The 21,156-nt window shown below is 42.5% G+C and overlaps 1 protein-coding gene across 5 annotated transcripts in view; it reads left to right on the top strand.

Annotated features, from left to right (window-relative positions):
* The window catches only part of LOC115778020 (trichohyalin), a 43,654-nt gene extending 23,618 nt beyond the window's left edge, over window positions 1–20,036 (top strand). For all 5 annotated transcript variants that reach the window (XM_030726031.1, XM_030726032.1, XM_030726034.1 and 2 more), the window contains exons 16-23: window positions 82–191; window positions 377–518; window positions 631–824; window positions 905–1,032; window positions 10,117–12,893; window positions 18,633–18,749; window positions 19,584–19,730; window positions 19,869–20,036. In XM_030726031.1, the coding sequence (XP_030581891.1) occupies window positions 82–191; window positions 377–518; window positions 631–824; window positions 905–1,032; window positions 10,117–12,893; window positions 18,633–18,749; window positions 19,584–19,730; window positions 19,869–20,036 (3,783 nt within the window). The remainder of the gene's footprint in view (window positions 1–81; window positions 192–376; window positions 519–630; window positions 825–904; window positions 1,033–10,116; window positions 12,894–18,632; window positions 18,750–19,583; window positions 19,731–19,868) is intronic.
* The last annotated feature ends 1,120 nt before the right edge of the window (window positions 20,037–21,156 follow it).

Raw genomic sequence — 21,156 nt, 5'->3', positions numbered from 1 at the left:
TTGCTTAGTGACAATGCGTATCCCTGTGGCTTCAATCCTTTAGTACATCCCATAAAACAGTTGATATGTTTTTTTTACCAGCTGGAGTCTGAGCTGTCAGACTACCAGTCACAGCTGCTGGCTCTGAGATCACAAGTCAGCTCTCTGCAGAGAGAAGTCAAAACCCTAAACATGGACTGCAGCAAGCTCAGGTGAGATCAGTTTGCACCACAGTGTTTGTACCCAAGTTCTTAATCCAGAACACTAAGTTTATTTTTTTATTTACTAAAAAATTGAGTCCAGAAAAAGGCAGATTAGAAAACCCTTTTATCCTGAAATCCTGAACATGAGCCCTTTAATCCTCATATAACTTATTGAATTGTGTTGTATCTGTTAGAGTACAGAGAGAGGCTGAGGCAAAAGTGGTTCAGCAGCTGAGAGAACGAGAGACAGAGCTGGAGGGAATATTGGAGGAAAAGGGGAGAGAGATTATCTCCTTAGTTGAGGAGCGACAGGGGGCTGGACAGCAGTTGGAGGAGGTAAAAATGAGAGGGGACAGTTATGTGAAAATCAAGCATGAAGACCTGTTTATTGTATCATGTATGAAGTGTGTGTGTGTGTGTGGGGGGGGGGTCCCGTGGGGGTCCCCAGCTGTCCTTTCAGCATGCCTTGGTGTGTGGGGAGCTGAAGGAGGTGCAAGACAGGCTGGGCCAGGTGATGGAGGAGGTGAAGAGCAGGGGCATACAGCAGGAGGAGAAGCACAGAGAAAACAGGAGGCTGCAGGAGGAGCTGGATACCCTGCGGAAACACAGGGAGCAGCTGGAGGTTGATCTACAGGAGCTCCAGTACTGACCACACCTGAGAACACACAGTATGTGTTTTTGTAGATCACATATATATTGACATTCTCTCTCATTGCCTGCAGGTCTCTGTCAGTGTCTCTCCACCAGCAGCTTAGCCAGCAGCAGAAGCAGCTCTCACAGTTGGAGGTGGAAAGATGTCAGCTGCAAACACACATCCAAACTCAACAGCAGGCCAAAGACACCTTACATGGTCAGTGAGTATGACAGCTACAGTCATAATATTAAACTTTTATTCCTTCAATCTTGCATAGAAAAAAATAAAGAAAACACAAAAATATAGTAGTTATTAGTATTAGTATAAACTCAATTCCAAAAAAGTTGGGAAGCTGTATAAAATAAAAACAGAATTCAATGATTTTCAAATCTCATTAACCAATTTACAGAATTAGAAACCATCAGATGTTTAAACACAGAAAATGTACCATTTTTGAGAAAAATATTAGCTCCACCCATGCCTCCAATAAATTGCTACCAGGTCCTCATATTTTGACCTCTTTTTTTTCCTGGGCCTCCTCTAACCAGTCTAACCAGTCGCCTAATGTCCGAGATCATTAGGCGACAATAATCAGGAGCAATAATCAGTGTTTCGGTTTTACCAGTATTTAACTGGAGGAAATTGTCATTTAACCATTGCTTGATTTCTGTCAGGCAATTACTTAAACTGGACAATTTATAAAACTCAGAGGCTTTGAAAGAGCAATATAGCTGAATGTCATCAGCATAGAGATGATAAAAAATTTCATTGTAACGTCTTATAATTTGGCCTAGAGGAAATATATAAAGTAAGAAGAGAATTGGACCCAAAACAGATCCCTGAGGTATCCCACAAGACAAAAATGTTGTTTCAGACATCACTTGTCTGAACACTAAAAGATCTCTCAGATAAATATGACATGAACCATTCTAAAACAACACCAGTAATCCCAAACAGATCCCTAAGCCTGTTTATCATGATACTGTGATCAACAGTATCAAAAGCAGAGGTGAGATCTAATAAAACCAAAACTGTTAACTCTACAGAGTCTGCTGCCATCAAAATGTCACTAGATACTTTAAGTAGCGCAGTTTCAGTGGAGTGCAATTTGCGAAAACCAGACTGGAAAGTGTCCATAACGTTATTTTCTTCCAAGAAATGGTTAAGTTGTTCTGCTACCGTTTTTTCCAAAATTTTTGACAAAAAAGGCAATTTGGATATTGGCCTGTAGCTGTTTGGAAGAGATGGGTCCAAATGAGGTTTCTTTAAAATTGGCTCAACAACAGCTTGTTTAAAGAAGCTGGGAACTGAGCCAGTTTGAAGAGAAGTATTTATCATTTCCACTATACAGGGGCCAATAGAGTCAAACACACTAATGAACAATGAAGTGGGAAGGATATCGAGGGGGCTTGAAGTCGGTTTCATACGATCAAGCAAATGTCCTGATATCCTGTAAGGTAACAGGAGCAAAAGAGGACCAGGTGTCAGAAGTAAGCAAATTGCAGGAATAATACTGAGAGCATGATGGAGAAATACTTGACCTGATGGCAGCGACCTTATTCACAAAATAATTCAAAAACTTATTGCACTCAGACTTTGTATAGACTGATGCATGAGGAATATCAGGAGAGACAATTTTCTTAATTGTATCAAACAAGAATTTTTCTTTTCTGAAACTATAAGCTTTGCAAAATACTCTGTTCTGGCGTTTTTCAACATGTCATTTAATAAGATAATAGAGTCTTTAAGATGTAACCTGTGAACCTCAAGCTTGGAAGCCTTCCATAAACATTCTAACTTGGACAATATCTTCTAAAATTACGAATATTTTCGTTCATCCAAGGGCAACAATTTGAAGATTGGGCCATGCTTTGTTTTAGAGGTGCCACGATGTCTAAAACAGAATTACACTGATTGTTAAAGGACAAAACAAGTGAGTCCACATCACTGTGAGGCATGTTTGCATCAAACAGGGCAAAGAAACTTTCATGAGTGTCCTGGTTGATTACCCGCCTTTATATTTTCAATTTAGGAGGCAAAGGATCCAAAAACAACAACAGATTAAAATATATGCAGCTATGGTTGCTCAAATGTACATCCTCCACACATACATCATTTATATTTAAACCCAGGGAAAAAAACAAGGTGTGGCCCTTTATATGTGTGGGACCAGAAACATGTTGCCTAAAGCTAAAAGTCTCAGAAATAGTGATGAGATCAGCAGCTGTGTTACAGGATGCATCATCAATATGAAGGTTAAAATCTCCCAATATTACTACCTTCTCCAGTTTGATGATGGATGACAGCAGATCATTAAATTCACTTAAAAAGGCTCCGGTAACGCCAGGAGGGTGGTAGATTAAGATACAATAAAAAGTTTTCAAAGAACCGACCTTCATCATCTGTAGCTCAAATGAAGTAAAGGAGTCAGAGTTCATCTGCTTGCAAGTGAATTTGTCTTGGTACACAGCAGCGAGTCCTCCGCCGCATCCGGAAAGAGTTCCAATGACGGAGCAGCCAGCCGGACAAATTTCCTTCAAGTGACTATAATCCATACTTTGCTGCCACGTCTCAGTCAGTCACATGAAGTCTAGAGACTCTTTAATAAACAAATCGTTGAGAATAAACGATTTGTTTTTATTTGAGCGAGCGTTAAGCAGGGCAAACCGGATCGGTGAAGGTTGAACTGCACACTCCACAGCTGACTGAAGCGGCACTTGAATTAAACACCTGTGTGCACCTGTACACCTTACGCGCAGGGTTGTAAATCCAAAACCAGGTGAGACCGGCATCGATGTTGGGGCAGCGCTCCCACTAGCAGAACGGAGGACGCCAGGTGAGCACACCAACATTAAGCCACGGAGCCGCAGGGTCCACGACAAATGACAGAAGAGGAACTGGTCGCAAGCACCGGGAGTCTTTCCACAGCCAAGAAGCTAGCCTCCGGTATCTTCTCCGTTTCACCTGGACGCTGGCCCTGGTTCCCCTTTTCCGCTTCTTGGGATTAAGAGTCCCGTGGGTTTTACACTGTAGCAGGCACTCAGGTGAGGAACACACAAGGGGAGGTGGAAAAACTTTCCTGAAGTTGTCCCAGCTGTCACAGTAGCTGTCCATTGAATCCTTAATGTATAGCAGTGTGCCCCGATCATAGATTTGAGCAGCAGACACATTATAAGAAAAAATTGTAAAAACAGCATTGCAAACAAGAGCGGCAAGGCCAAACACAGGCGCCATCTTGTCCAAGGAGGCAAAGACCACACGAGACTGTTGCTGAGTATGTGGGCGTGCTGTGCGAGCTGGCTGCAACGTGTGGGTTCACAAGAAATACAGATGAAATGATACGGGACCAACTCATAGAGCATGCTAGCTCACAAAGAATACGTAAGAACCTGTTACTGCAGATAGATGGAAATGTCACACTGGACGCTGCAATAAAAATGGCGTGCCAAGTGGACGCGGCATTCGGGCACATGCAGAGCCTCTTGTTGGAGCCGCAAGCAGCAGTACAAGTTTTGAAGGCAAAGCCAAAGCGGCCATTCAGACCCAAGACAAGGAATTATGACCCTACAAACCAGCCACCAGCACCGAAACAGGACCAAAGGTACCTTAGATGTGGCGCATCAGCTCATCTTGCCGATGCTCCAGATTGCCCAGCACGTAAAGTGAGCTGCTAAAACCGCAACAAAATATGACACTTTGACCGCGTATGCAAGTCCAAGAAACCTACAGTTAAGGTAGCAGAAGTGGTTGTTCTTGAAATGAATACAGTGATGATGTTACAAAATGGACAAACAAATGACAAGATCACATGCGCAGTTACAATAAACGCAAAGTCAGCTTCCTGCCAGGTGAAACTAGTGGTGGACACAGGCTCTGCAGTGTCTATTATTCCTGAACATCTCTACAGAAAACACTTCAGTGATGTGGCGCTACCGACCAATCTTCAATGTTAGTGACATATACAAAAGTTGAGGTCCCGGTACTTGGTTGCCTATCAGCCACCATGCAGCATGAAAGCTGATCTGTGCCAGCTAAGTTATATGTAGTGGAAACGGGCACAGTTTTACTAGGACTGGACTTATTCAAAACCCTGAGACTCTATTGAAAACAACACTGTGCTCTCAAATGCATTCACCTCTCCAACAGGCACCTTACCTGCAGCTCCAGTCGCAGAGGTTACAAAGACTGGACCAGTGTGTGGGGAGAAACTGGGCCTTGCTAAAGGGTTCATTCACCGAATAAAAGTCAGAGAGGGCATCCAGCCTGTGCATCAAAAGCTGCGAAGACTCACGCTCTCTGTCAAACAAGCTGTCTCTGCTGAACTGAAAAGCTGTTGGACATGGATGTCATTGAAAGGATTGATCCCTCCCCATGGGTATCTCCCGCCGTGGTCACAGTGAGAATAAATGGAAAAGTGAGACTGTGTGTGGATTTCTGTGAACCAAATAAGGCAGTAGTGATGGACAGTCACCCACTTCCCCATATGGATGACATATTTTCTGAAATGCGTGGAGCCATGGTTTTCTCCACTATTGATCTGGTGAATGCTTATCATCAGGTGTTGCTGGCTGAAGAGAGCTGTGACATAACAGCATTCATAGTCTGTGTAGATTCTCAGTTATCCAGGTCATAGTAGTCTCTGGAGCTTGAAAAAGGCGACTGGACTTCTTTTTGTTTCTTGAAGACGTTTCACCTCTCATCCGAAAGGCTTCTTCAGTTCTCAACCAAATGGTGGAGAGACCCAGGTATTTAAACCCCTGTGGGCATAGTCCCCTGGAGGTGGTTATGACCCTCTATTGATCATGTGCTTGAACACATGTGCCCAGGTGTGAAGGGGGCGTGGGTCATATTTAATCAGTGGTTTCAGTTGAAACCAATTTAGGACTCCGCTCCATTGTTTCCTGTGGCCTATTGAGGTCACTGGAACAAAGGTGTGAATGGGGGTTGAGACGTCTGGGAAGGGAGCTCAGGACAGCACTGTAAGCGGGGGAAAGTTGGTGACGTAATCCACCTCCTCTGTTCAATGATGGTTGTTCACAGTGGACATAGATGGCTTCTTTCACTCCTCTTTCAAACCATCTGTTTTCCCTGTCCAAAATGTGGACATTGGCATCCTCAAAAGAGTGCCCTTTTTCCTTCAGATGCAGATGTACTGCTGAATCTTGTCCTGTTGAGGTGGCTCTTCTATGTTGTGCCATTCGTTTGTGAAGAGGCTGTTTGGTTTCACCAATGTAGAGGTCCGAGCATTCTTCTCTGCACTGAACAGCATACACTACATCGCTGATCTTGTGTTTGGCGGGTTTGTCCTTGGGATGAACCAGTTTTTGTCTTAGGGTGTGACTTAGTTTGAAGTATACTGAGATGTCATGCTTGGAGAAAATTCTTCTGAGTTTCTCTGACAAGCCTGACACATATGGGATGACAATGTTGTTCCTCTTGTCCTTCCCATTCTCTGAAGGCCAAACACAAACTACAGAGAATGGGAAGGACAAGAGGAACAACATTGTCATCCCATATGTGTCAGGCTTGTCAGAGAAACTCAGAAGAATTTTCTCCAAGCATGACATCTCAGTATACTTCAAACCAAGTCACACCCTAAGACAAAAACTGGTTCATCCCAAGGACAAACCCGCCAAACACAAGATCAGCGATGTAGTGTATGCTGTTCAGTGCAGTGAAGAATGCTCGGACCTCTACATTGGTGAAACCAAACAGCCTCTTCACAAACGAATGGCACAACATAGAAGAGCCACCTCAACAGGACAAGATTCAGCAGTACATCTGCATCTGAAGGAAAAAGGGCACTCTTTTGAGGATGCCAATGTCCACATTTTGGACAGGGAAAACAGATGGTTTGAAAGAGGAGTGAAAGAAGCCATCTATGTCCACTGTGAACAACCATCATTGAACAGAGGAGGTGGATTACGTCACCAACTTTCCCCCGCTTACAGTGCTGTCCTGAGCTCCCTTCCCAGACGTCTCAACCCCCATTCACACCTTTGTTCCAGTGACCTCAATAGGCCACAGGAAACAATGGAGCGGAGTCCTAAATTGGTTTCAACTGAAACCACTGATTAAATATGACCCACGCCCCCTTCACACCTGGGCACATGTGTTCAAGCACATGATCAATAGAGGGTCATAACCACCTCCAGGGGACTACGCCCACAGGGGTTTAAATACCTGGGTCTCTCCACCATTTGGTTGAGAACTGAAGAAGCCTTTCGGATGAGAGGTGAAACGTCTTCAAGAAACAAAAAGAAGTCCAGTCGCCTTTTTCAAGCTCTAGAGAACAGCATTCATAACACATGAAGGACTATTCAGGTTCCACTGAGCCCCATACGGACTATGTTCAGCCCAAAGTGCATTTTCCAAGCTCATGTCTGTGGTACTAAAAGGCCTCAAAAGGGTCCAGAACTAGATGGTGTGATAGTTTATGGCTGGGACCAGGGGGAACATGACCGCAACCTGCAAGAGGTGCTCGCTGCACTGAAGGAAGCAGGCTTCCAGCTCAACACAGAAAAGTTTAATTTTAACCAGAAAAGTCTGTAGTTCCTGGGACACATAGTGTCAGCCTAGTGAGGACCATCTAAGAGCAATCAAAGAAGCTCCAGCACCTAATGATGCCACCACTCTGCGCTCATTCCTGGGGCTCACAGCATGGTATTCAAAGTTTGTGCAAAATCACGCATTGCTGGTGGAGCCCATGCGTGACTGCCTACATAACGATGTATTCAAGCGGACTGCAGCTGCACAGTCAAGCTTCGACAAAGTTAAGGAGTGCATCGTGAACAGCCCAGCACTGACGGGCTTTGACCCATGTGAGGTACGTCCAGAATTTACTGCCCTGAGAGAGTACAAATGAAAAAAGGATGGCCCAGGACAGCAACGTCCTTACCTGCAATGCTTCAGCCTTACTTTGCTGTCAGAAATGAACTTTCAGTCCAAGATGTGACAGTGTACAGGGGCCCTCAGCGACAGTTGGTTCCTGTGGCCCGAAGAAAACAGCTTGTAAGCCTAGCACATGAGACCCACCAAGGCATCATCTGGACTAAGCAGAGACTGTGGGATTTATACTGGTGGCCAAGCGTGGATGTGTGTGTGCAGGACAGCATCAGCATGTGTGTGACTTGCCAGATGAATGATAAAAGTGCTAAAACACAAGTTGCACCTCTGCACCCAGTACCCCTGCCAGATGGCCCGTGGCAGAAGGTAGGAATTGACATTGTGGGTCCGTTTGAGCCAGCGACCTGGGATTGTCGCTACACTATAACTGTGATTGACTACTTACTACACAAAGTGGCCAGAGGTTGCTTTCACTCCTACCATTACCACCACAGCAATCACCACGTTCCTGTCCACATTGTTTTCAGGTTTGGAAATCCTACAGAGCTCATAAGTGATAATGGGACACAATTCACATCAGGCGAGTTTGCAGAATTCCTGGCAGTGAGAGACATCACACATAGGAAAGTGTCTCTATATTACCCTCAAGCAAATGGCGCTGTGGAACGCTGGAATCGCGTACTTAAAGAAACACTTCTCACAGCAGAGCAAGAGAGGAAGCCATGGAAACCTTTCATACAGGAATTCCTGCTCACATATGGTGCCACTCCACACAGCACTACAGGGGTGTCACCGTATGAACTCATGTTCAACAGAAGGATGCGCACAAAAGTGAACATTGGCCCAGCCAGTAAAGTCACACCTCTGCCAGAAGAGCAACTGCGTGATCGTGTTGCCTCCAGACAGAAAGCATCAAAAACTTACACAGATGCGAAGAGAGGTGCAAAAGTACCTAAAATTAGGAAGGCAAGTCTGGTTTGTGTGAGGAAGCTCTTTCATGTTAAAAAAGGACTATCAAAATTCCATGCCTCTACCAGGGTGACGGAGAAAGTGAATGCAAGCTCCTATGTGCTGGAGGATGGCCGCATTTGGAACGCTGCTCACCTGTCTCTGGTTCTGGAAGGAGCAATGGCCATTGTCACAGGTCCTGCTGCCCCAGATCCTGAGCCAGGGCCTCAGCAGAAGACAAATGACAAAACACCAAGACCCGCTCGGGTCAGGAAGAAGCCTGCTTGGTTTAATGATTACGAACATTAATCATAACTAATGGCCTTCGGGGAGGAGGGGAAGAACATTACAAGTAATCTAAAATAAAAACAAAAAAAAAGAAAAATGCTTGAAGAATGCAAAGTGACTGAAATGTACTAATAGTGTTCATACCCAAAGTTCTTTGGATGTTTGCAAATATGTACTGTGAATATTTGATGTTGTTAACACTGTTTAGTCAAGTGCAGCGTACAGGTCAGATATGGTTAGTTGTGCAAGATGCAGTTTATATAATGAGCAAAGGAGTTATTCACACTACTTGAAAGGGGAAGCAACTGTTTAAATTTGTATTATGTTACTGCCAGGATATTGTTTGAATTTAGGAGATTTATGTTTCTGTCCCAATGGGTAAGCTGTTAAACAAGGGGGGAGATATGTTGTGTATTCAGTTACTATAGTTCAGCACTAGGCGTCACTGTAACCCAGAACTAGGTGTGTTGTAATGTTTTTTCCTGACTGAAAAGAGAAAGTATAGTAAACAAGTGGTATAGAGCTTACATTGGAGTTCGTTGTCTTTCTCTCACTACGTGCCTGATTATTATGTACACACTATATATATATATATATATATATATATATATATAAAAAGTGAGCTCATATTTTTCTTAAAATGGTACATTTTCTCACTTTAAACATTTGATTGGTTTTCTGTTGTACTCGTGAAATTTGTAAATCATTGCATTCTGTTTTTATTTACATTTTTCACAGACTCCCCAACTGAAATTGGGTTTGTACGAAGAATTATGATATTTGTGAAATATTGCAGTGTTTCCCACAGACAGATTCTGTTTGTGGCTCTGGGAAGATGAAGAAATGTGCATGTCTGTGTGGTGCCTGCATGAAAGGAGGCACACCAGTTCCTTTTGAAACTATTAAATATTACTGTATATTAGGTTCTCCTGTGCAAATATTTTAACTGCCATGTCATTTGTTGCAAATAATTAACAGAACAATATGTCAGAAAATGTTAAAGCGTCTGAGTATTGACTGTAATAAAGTGAAAAGTAAAATAATGTGGCTCAAAATAAAAGTGCCAAAATTGAGCTGGCAAATATATTTGAGATGGCTGCCCTAGATATGCTAGCACCTTCTCAAGGGAAACATGTAAAATCAATTGTGTTAACAGAAACAGTAGTAATATTGGTATAAATTACTGCATTTGTATTTAAAAACACTTTTTTTCTGAAGGGGAAATCATGTGTCTGAGAGGTGAGCTGGAGCAGATGTTGGCCAGGAGAGAAGATGAGAAGAACAGGAGGAAAATGAGTGAGGAGGAGAGGGAGGTTCTGCAGGAGGACATGAAGAGGCTGACAGAAGAAATGGAGAAACTGAGAAAAAGAAGAAAAAAGGAGGAAGAGGAGAGGAAGGAAGAGAGGGAGGCCTGGCAGAAAGAAAGAGTGTTTATGAGTGAGGAGTTGGGGACAAGAGGCGGAGAGCTGGAGGTGCTGAGGAAGTGCATTGAGGGACTGACTGAGGAAGTGGAGGAGAGGCAAAGAAAGGAGGAGAAAATGAGAAAAGAGGTAATGGAGGGGAAGACTCACATCTCTCTCATGATGGAGAGAATACATCAGCTGGAGGGAGAGAAGGTGAAACTGGAAGAGAAAGTAAAGAGGAGGAGAGAAGAGGAGAAGCAGAGGGACAGAGAAGTTGAGATGCAGGGATTAGAAAGGGAGGAGAAGAGAGAAGAGGTTGACCAGTTGAGGATGGAAGCTGAGGAGGTGGGGAGATGGCAGGTGAGGGTGGAAGAAGAGGAGGAAAAGATTAACAGACTGAAAACCAAAATCTCAAAATTACAGGGGGACAAAGAGGATGAAAGGAGAAAGAAAGAGAAACTGCAAGAGCAAAAGGAGGAAGTGGTGGTGAAGCTACTTGAGAAGCTAAAGGAAAAATCAATGGAGGTGGAGCTGCTGAGGGTAAAGCTGAACATGGCCAGTGAGGAGATGAAGGGGGAGGTGGAATGCAAGGAGCAGAGCCTGGAACAACAAATAAGTGCTGTGAGGGAAATAGAGGAAGAAGTGGATGAACTGAAGGAATGCCTGAGGCTGGTCAGTAAATGGAATGAGGAAGGAGAGAGGGAGCAGGAGGTGAATGCCAGACTAAAGCCAAAGGAGGTAAGAGATGAGAACTTGGAGCTGCTGGTCATGGAAACTCAGGTGCTCGTGGAGAAAGAGAGGAGGCAAGGTACAGAAAAAGATGACAGGATCTTCTCCCAGGTTAGGGAGCTACATGAGGTATGGACCAAGAGTGAGGGAGTAAGGAAAAGAGCCAGTAAAAGAGAGGAAGCCCACCACAGTCTGCCAGAGGACATAAAGGAGTGGCATGAAAAAGCAGAATACAGCAAGAGTGAGGCAGCAAATCTCAACCATATCTGTATGGAGCGAGAGGAAGAGGCGCAGCAGTTAAGAGCAATGCTAGATCAGAAGGAAGAGGAGGGAAAAGAATGGGAGGCATTTAGTAGAACTGAGGAAGAAAAGAGGAGACTGCAAAGCAAGGTGATAGAGGTAGGGGAGGAGAAGATGAGTTTGGCAGAGAAAGTTAGGGAGGTTGAGGAAGAGAAAGAAGCATTGGGGAGAGCTTGGGACAAGATGAGGCTGGAGAACAAATTGTCCGAAATAGAAAGTGATGTAAAGGATCAAAGCGAGGCGCTGAGGAAGACAGTGGAGGAAAAAAGGAGACTGGAGACCATGCTAAAGGAAGTTCAAGGGGAGACGAAAAGAAAAATGGATGAGCTGAAGAGGGTGAGGGAAGAGAATAAAAGGCTTGAGGATAAGTTGATAGAAAAAGAGAAAGAAGTGGCTGAACAGAGGGAGGTGCAGAGGATTAAAGAGAAGGAAATGAAAAGGCTAAAGGATGAATTAAGGGATGTGAAAGAGGATCAAGGGAGGTTGTTGAACACTGAGCAAGATCGACATCTTCTCATGGAAGAAAGAGTGAGATCTAGAGTGAGACAGCTAGAGGAGGAGAAGGCAGAACTACCAGTGGAACTGACAAGCAGGGAGAGGGAGGTAACAGCTCTGAGGGAGGAGGTGCAGAAAGAGAGGGCTGAGGAGTTAAGGCAGGAGAAAGAGGAAATGTTTCTTCTTAGAGAGGAGGTAATTAAGAAACAAAGAGAGAAGAATGATATGCTGGACAGGCTGAGAAGCTCTGAGGAGGAGGTGACGAGTCTCAGAGAGGAGCTGAAAAGGGAACAAAGAGAAAAGGTGGAGGTAAAGGAGAAAATTACAGCCCTCAAAGAGAAAATAAGGAAAAGGGAGGAGGAGAGGAGTTTCAAGGACCTGAGAAGTAAGGAGACCCAGGTGGAGTGTAGACAGACGGAAGAAGTACAGGAGGAGCTGAGGATGACCAAGAATGAGTTCATGGTCACTACTAAAGAAAAGGAACAAAATGAGAAACAACATATTAAAAATAAGTTGATGAGGAAAGAGGAGGATATGTCATCTCTTGGGGAGGAAGTGCAGAAGGAGATGGAGAGAAGCAAGATAGAGATGTTGGTGCTTAGAGACAAGGTGCAACCAGAAAAAAGGGGGGAGGCCGCAGCACAGGATGAGCTGATAAAAAGTAGAGAAGAGGTGCTATCTCTCAGAGAGATGCAAGGAGAGGAGATACAGGAGAAGCTGAGGAGGACCAAGATTGAGTTGGTCATTACAAAAGAGCTGCAAGAGGAACAAAATGAGAAGGAGCAAATAAAAGAGACGTTACAGAGGACAGAGGAAGCGGAGACAGCTCTCTCTGAAGAAATGCAAAAGAAAGAGAGAAGCAAGAAGGAGGCCTTTCTTAGAGAGGCGGTACAAACGGAACCAAGAGAGCAGAAACGAGCACAAGATGAGCTGATAAACAGGAAATATGACATTACCTTGCTTGGTGAGGATGTGCAGAAGGCGTGGAGGAGGAAGGAGGAGGAGCTGAGAGGAGTGCACCAAAGTATTGAAGTGGTGGTGCAGAACCTCAACTCCTTGCAGAGTCAGGTACTTCAATCTATGAACTATAGAAACACTGGTTGAACTATAGAAAAATCTGCCTCGGTCACACTGGTTCAGCAGAAACACTTCCCTACATTCACATTATGCTACTTTTCCACTGCTGAGGTGCTCGTGTCAGCGCTGGTGTCTGTTTCAACGAACCAGCGAAACGCTTAAGAACGGGCCTGCGTTTCCACCGCGTTTCTGTGAACTGCTCCTTTATGTATGAGTGTGGGCGGGTCCTTCTCTGGACATGAAAGCTGAAGGGCACAAACGTGGAAGAACACGCACCCCTTTCTTGTGCTGCGAACACATTTTATGGTCCAAACTAGTGGTGGGCAGATCCATCTATTTGTTCTCTTCCGCTTATCCTGTTCAGGGTCGTGGGGGGGCTGGAGCCTATCCCAGCTGACATAGGGTACACCCCAGGGGTGTCCAAAACTTGCGGCCTTCCCCTCCAATTAAGAGGGTTAAGCGAAATGTCAAAAAAGTAACTTAAAGGGCCAAATTGTATGTTATTTTTTACATCAATTCGCGGACTAGAAGTGAGCGGGGCCGGAAGCGGCCCGCGGGCCGCAAGTTTGGACACCCCTGGTACACCCTGTACTGTACAGGTCGCCAGCCTGTCGCAGAGAGACAGACAACCATTCACACTTACGTACCTATGGGCAATTTAGAGTGACCAATTAACCTCACCCCAGTAACTGCATGTCTTTGGACTGTGGGAGGAAACCGGAGTACCCAGAGGAAACTCAACAGGGAGAACATGCAAACTCCACACAGCGAGAGGCCAAGGTGGAATCGAACCCAGGCCTTCTAGATGATATTCCAGCAGTGCTAACCACCATGCCACTGTGCTGCCTGAGATTGATCCTAATATTGATACCTATTGGTATTCATCAATACCAGTGTAATGAGATTGATACTTTAGCTTCAGTTTCTCTCCTGTATGCAGTACATCAAAGATGTAAGCTGGCTGACTGTTTAAGTGCTGCTCCTGTCACAGCACAAAGCAGGCACACTTTGCTCCTCCCCTCCCCACAGTGTTCTGACGTTATACTGTCATGTGACACATATATTACTTGGGAAAAAAAGGAATTTGCTATAAAACATTTAAAGCATTTTAAAACATTTTGGTACAGCTTGTTTATTTAAGAAAAAATCCAGAAAATTAGTGAATGAAGGAATATTTTTTATTACATTTTTGTATTGTACTTTCTGAACACTACTGGGGGGGGGGGGGGTTCACTTGTTCTGGAGTGATGATTTTGTACACTTAATTTATGAAAAAAATCCTGACATCAGTGTATGGGGAAAATTATTTTGTTAATGTTCTATTGTTTCAGAACGACTTTGCCCAATTCTGTTCTGAGTTTTAACTAATTAATGATCCAAAGGAAAAAAATCACAAACCAGTTCAACTTCATGAAAATTCTTCATAATTTCAAAAAGTATCGGTATCAGTATCAGCGATACTGGCCCTGTATTTACTTGGCATTGGATCGATACCAAATTTTGCAGTATCGCACACCACTAGTCCAAACCAAACTACTGCAGCATCTGTGTACAGCAGAGAAGTAAACACAGACATAGATTATGAGCAAGACGCACTTTGCGTTTTTTTTAACTGTGATATGAACTGACACAAAGCAAATTCAGCCTTAGGGCCCAATCTAATTCACAATCTAATTTTCCTGTAATATACACCATGTAGAGAAATAGCAGTAGAAAACTTTATGTTGAGATGGCAAAGTCACGCCCTTCTGCTGCTTTTGTCACACGTTCCTGGTTCGAGACCAGCTAGCTTGTAGGGCCCGAGTTAAACTCGTTTTTCAGCCGAGCAGCGAGTGCGTTCGCGGTGGTAAAACTGCTGAACTGTTCAAATACTGTCACCGGAACCCCGTCGATGGAAAAGAGGCCTGATTGAAAAAAATGTCTTTAAATCAAGATTATGTGCCATAACAAAATGATCAAGGATCATTCAAGGTTCACCATAATTTGGTTTGCATTATTTATGTCCTTTGCTCTATTGCCAGCCTTTATTTTGCTTCACGTGAACTGGGATAGGTTTCAGCTCTTAAAAACTAAAAAAAACGGATGGACAGAATTTTACTTGGGTCACAAAAAGTCTTAACAAAAGAAGTTTCACTGGAGCAAGAAAGGAAAACAAAATTGGACAAACATTTAATTTCACTTAATTGGTTTCATGTAGAATAGCTACAGAATAGACTACACAATGGATTCCTTGATAATGAAAGTTATTTTTCCCTGTTTTATGTGACTTGCCTCAACTAGCTATCTTCTTTTGGCTGCTTCCTTAATCACATTCAGTCAGGGTGCCCATGCCAACCCTTGTCCGGAGGGTTGCTGGTTCGAGTCCCCGTCTGAGCGCATGCGTCATTGTGTCCCTGGGCAAGACACTTAACCCACATTGCCCAAGTGTGAATGTGGTTGTGTGTTCGGTAGTGGTCGGAGGGGCTGTAGGCGCAAATTTGCAGCCATGCCTCTGTCAGACTGCCCCAAGGCAACTGTGGCTACATTAGTAGCTTACCACCACCAAGTATGATTGAGGTGTGAATGAATAATACATGAAATTGTAAAGCGTGTTTGGGTGTCTAGAAAAGCACTATATAAGACTAATGCATTATTTTGTTATTATTGTAATAATACAGAGCAAACCCCAACAATCAGACAACCCCCTTATGAATAAGCACTTGGTGGCTGAAGAAACCTCTGGCAGAACCGTAATTTGGGGGGGGGGGGCTGGTAGGACATGGGGGGAGGGTAGACAGGACAGGACAAAAGACACCATGGAAGAGAACAAGAAATAATAATAACTAATGATTAGATGCAGAGTGGTATATAAACACATAGAGAGTGAAAAGAGGTTAGTGAAGAAAAACAAAACTAAGGGATCAGCTGGTTCAGGGTCACCTGATCCAGCTCTAACAGCTTTATCAAAAAAGGAAAGTTTTTTTTAAGTCAATCTTAAAAGTAGAGAGGATCTCTATTCCAAATCCAGACAAGGAAATGGTTCCACAAAAGACGAGACTGAAAGCTAAAGGCTCTAACTCTCTTTCAACTGTTAAATATCCTAGGAACCACAAGTAAGCCAGCATTCTGAGAGTGAAGTTTTCTATTGGGGTGGTATTGTATTATGTGGCCTAAGATAAGATGGGACCTGATTATTCAAGACCTTGTATGTGAGGAGATGGATTTTAAATTAAATTCTGGAGCCAATAAGAATGCTCTTTCCTTCTAGTCTATGTTGGTGCTGAAATTTGGATGAACTTAAGGGTTTTCAGGGAATTTTTAAGGACAACCTTATTGAGGCCTTATGAATTACAATAGTCCCACCTAGAAGTAATAAATGCATAAACTAATTTTTCGGTATCACTCTGAGGCATAATGTTTCTGATTTTAGAGATATTATACAAATGCAAGAAAGCATTCCTACATATTTGTCATGTTCATTGAAGGACATATCTTGGTCAGAAATGACTCCAAGGTTCCTCACAGCTTTACTGGAGGCCAAAGTAATTCCACCCAGATTAATTATCTGGTTAGACACCATGTTTCCATGATTTTTAGGACTGAACTGAATACAGTAACCTTAGTTTTATCTGATTTAGAAGAATCTTAGTTTTTATGGCTTAAAGAAATTCCTGCAATTTAACTAATTGATGTGTGTCATCTAGCTTTATAGATAGATAAAAGTTGGGTATGAACTGCATAGCGGGGGAAACATAGTGGGGAAAAACAAAATTGGCACATGAGCATCAGAACTGGACCATTGAGCAATGGAAAATTGTGTCCTGGTTTGATGAATCTCATTTTCTTTCACATCACGTGGATAACTGGGTGTGTGTGTGTGTGTGTGTGTGTGTGTGTGTGTGTGTGTGTGTGTGTGTGTGTGTGTGTGTGTGTGTGTGTGCGCCGCTTACCAAGGGAACACCTGGCACCAGGATTTGTAATGCTTTGGGCAATGTTCTGCTGGGAAACCTTTGGTCATTCCATCCATGTGGATGTTACTTTGACATGTACCAAAGCATGGTTGCAGACCATTTACATCCTTTCATGGAAACAGTATTCCCCAGTGTCTGCAGCCTCTTTCAGCAAGATAATGTGCCCTGCCACAAAGCAAAAATGGTTCAGGAATGAGGGAACAATAACATATAAGGCAATCCTTTTGGTATATCAATCACTGGGGCTTATCAGATAAAAAGAGATGAAAGAGCAAAAACCATATAATTTATGCATCATTTATAGTTATACTGAGGGGTTAAAGTGGGTCATGCTGCAGATGTCCTGTGGTTGCGGTGCTTCAGCATCTAGCTAGTGCTACAGAGTCAGCATAAATGGAGTAAAGTTCTGTTTCTGGTAAATTCAACTGCTACAACTCTAACAGCTGAACATATATCAGCAAACACACAAGCTGTGTGCAGTTTTTCACAGTGTGTCTGTTAGCTATTGGTACAGCTGCTGTATTTCCAAGGAGATAAAAGAATGAGACAAGTTTTTTTCTTTTTTGGTGGGAAATAAAAAACATAACTTGCAGGAAGTTTCACCATATGTTGTGAAATGTCATGCAAAACAAAGTGAGGTTATTAACTTTTTGTGATTTAAAGGTTGCATGAAAATAATATAATGCAGGATAAACAGGTTATCTTGTCATAGTGTGGTAAAGCACTGTGTTGGACTGATGCGAAGCAGCTGTTCATGGTCAGAGTTACTGTAGCAGAGATTAATTGGATAGTATAGCCTAGTATAAAGACAGTATTTAGTTGTTAAATCTGCAAAGCAAATACATATATTTTTTTAATTAATTATTTTTCTTTTTCTCTGCTCCTGTTCTACATAATAGTGTTCAACCGGGGTACATTCATTAGAATTAGAATTTAGATTGAATAAAGTTTGTATGCCCATCTACTAATGTTTTATTATTAAATTAACATAGCATAAGGTGCAGTTAGCTTGGCACAAAAATCGGTTGTAGAAATGAGCTACTTTTGTTTTCTTTGAGTGCATTTCAGAACTTTTTCACTTTTACTTGAGTAAAGAAGTTGAATTTGTACTTCAACTTTTACTTCTACTTTAGTGCAGAATGTTTTTACTTTTGCCACCCCTGTATATAAAATAAATAAATGACCCTGGAACTCTGGTTTATTCTATCTACTTTTTCTGTTTTCTACATTATAATCCAATCCTTTTTGACCACTTAAAATATCTTTATAGATCTGTTGCAATTTTTGCTGCCCCCTTGACCAGATCTCTCTTGAAAGACATTTTTAATGTCAATTAGAGTTTTTACCTGGATAAATACAGGATATGTAAAAGTCACTTTACCAAAAACTCATTGCAGCATCTGCCTTGTGATAGGTACGAACTACTTTTTGTCAGATGATCACTTTTTGGCACAACCTGTTCAGCTCTGCAGTAATTATTCATCTCTAACTAAAGTCCTCTAATATATATATATATTTCTCACTCATATCTAGCTAGCTTTGACTTATGTTATAGCAACTTTTATGTCAAAATGTGTGTAAACAGTAAGTGTTGCTAATCAACTCATTATCCTGAAATATTTGTTTTATATTGATTGCTAAAAATGATGTCCCTGGCAGTTGCTAACAAATGTTTGATGGGTCACACTTTGACATTTAACTTGAAAAATTTTATATTTTAGGACATTGGTGTGTTAATTTGAGCACCCGCTGTTACTGAGCTCCTCCTTTTGTGTTTCAGCTGTCTGATCAGAGTTGGAGCAGGGAGCAAACAAGGCAGGAGGAGGCGAAGCAGCAGATGAAGGAGGGCCTGAGGGCTGTGCTGATGGAGATGGCCAAGCTTAAAGGCCTTCTGCAGGTATACCAACTCCTGTGGGACACAATCACTGTGACTAAGTACATCACGGTTTCCTCTTCATAGCAAACCATTGTAATCTCAGAGATCTGAAAGAGGTCTGAAAATTTCATGAAGCTTATACTGTCACTGTTTGAAAACCATAAAAGATAAAAACAAACAAACAAAAACAAATAATGCTTTGGTTTGAAAAGGATTTCAACATTTCATTTCATTTCAATGGTACAAAAAAGTTATAAAAAAAATCTAAATATATTAAAAACTGGTGGATACCGTGCATCAGCCTGGCATTGCCCCTAACATTGTATCTGTGTGCGTGCGCACAAGTTGTGTTATGTTTTTAAAGTACCGGATGTGACCTTGCATAGTTTACAAAATCTTGGCAGCATAGTAAAGCAGCTGGTTACAAGATGAGCTATAGAATATATTGGTGCCAAGACTTTTAATATTATGAGTTGTGCCAAGCACTATAGAATAACCTGCAGCCAGAATTTGTTTTCTGCTCCACGAGTGAATTCTCTGATTTGAGCCTGTGTATAACATTTGATAAATCGTCCATTCAACTCCTCCACACTGAGCAGATCAAATGCTGGATTACAGCACTGCCCTACTATATTTGTCATTTCAAACTTGTATTAAAGTCATATTAAATTGAATTACACAGGGTGCTATATGCTCCCAAGCTGAAAAAAAGCTGCATGGACTTTCTCCAGGTCCATGAATCTGTGCACTTCAGCATTATTTTAAATTAAATAATGTTTTATTCAGGTTGTATTTAGTTGTTACAACACTGTTCTGTGACATTGTAATGAAATTATTTGTATTGCTGTTGTGTAGCTGTACACTCTGAGTCAAAGGACAGAGGAGATGGAGAAGAACAGAGATCGAACCAAATTAGCTCCAGAACAAACAGAAGCTATGATTGGCTACAGAGAGGGAGCCCACCAAAAGAACTGGAGCCCAGTGGGAAGGTCTGATACAGAGGTCAGTTTATGATCAGTTTGTCAGTTTAGATTTACTCAGACAAGACAAATACATTGACTGGAGTAAGACTGACATTTGTTTGTTTTTAAAAACTTGATGTCCTAAGCACTCAGCTAAAGTGGTGCTGTGTGTCTGCAGAGTTTGAGGGAGAGACTGGTGGCCCTGCAACAGCTGGTGGCTGAACTGGAACTGGACCAGAAACAACTGAATAAGAAAAACTTGCATCTGGAAAATCAGAAAGACAAACTGAAGAGAGAGACAGACACACTGAGAGACACACTGCAACAGGTACAGTACAAACAATGAGACAGGTACACATACCCACTGAGAGATACACGGTATACACATGTTTATCAAAGCACACTGAGACACACACACACCAAGATGAAACACACTGACCCCAGTCATACATCGGGTTGCGTTGTGGCTCTTAAGTGGCCACCTGAACTGATTTCACCCACCCATGTGATTCCACCAGATGTACTGCAGTGGGTCTAAGAAACATCAGTGTCTTTGCTCCATGTCAAGTCTATTTTTAACAGAAGGTGCCTCAAGCTGCACATAGCAGGGCAAGAATAGGACACAGGAACAGCACAGAGAATCTGGTCAGTGTTACAGTGGCTTGCAAAAGTATTCATACCCCTTGAACTTTTCCATATTTTGTCACATTACAGCCACAAACATAAATATATTTCACTGGAATTGAATGTGATAGACCAACATGTGGTATACAATTGTGAAGTGGAAAGAAAATTATACATGATTCGAAACATTTTTTACAAATAAAAAACTGAAAAGTGCAGTGTGCAAAAGTATTCAGCCCCCTTTTCTCTGAGTGCAACCAATTGCATTCAGAAGTTGCCTGATGACTGCTAATGACTACAAAGAGTCCACCTGTGTATAATCTAATCTCAGTACAAATACAGCTGCTCCGTGATGGCCTCAGAGGTTGGTTAAGAGAATATTGGGGCGTAAACAGCATCATGAAGTCCAAAGAACACAGCAGACAGGTCAGGAATAAGGTTGTGGAGAAGTTTAAAGCAGGCTTAGGCTATAAAAAGATTTCCCAAGCTTTGAACATCTCACGGAGCACTGTTCAATCCATTATCCAGAAATGGAAAGAGTACGGCACAACAGTAAACCTACCAAGACAAGGCCGTCCACCTAAACTTACAGGCCCAACAAGGAGAGCACTGATCAGAGATGCAGCCAAGAGGCCCACGGTGACTCTGGACCAAATGCAGAGATCCACAGCTCAGGTGGGGGAATCTGTCCACCGAACAACTATTAGTCGTGCACTGCACAAATGTGGTTTTTATGGAAGAGTGGCAAGAAGAAAGCCATTGTTAAAAGAAAACCATAAAAAGTCCCATTTGCAGTTTGCCAGAAACCATGTTGGAGAGACAGAAAACATGTGGAACAAGGT

Source organism: Archocentrus centrarchus, unplaced genomic scaffold (genome assembly GCF_007364275.1).
Source record: "Archocentrus centrarchus isolate MPI-CPG fArcCen1 unplaced genomic scaffold, fArcCen1 scaffold_95_ctg1, whole genome shotgun sequence".
In the NCBI taxonomy this organism is placed as follows: Eukaryota; Metazoa; Chordata; class Actinopteri; order Cichliformes; family Cichlidae; genus Archocentrus; species Archocentrus centrarchus.
The sequence above is the reverse complement of the archived record's forward strand: the minus strand, read 5'-3'. Positions and strand labels throughout refer to the sequence as shown.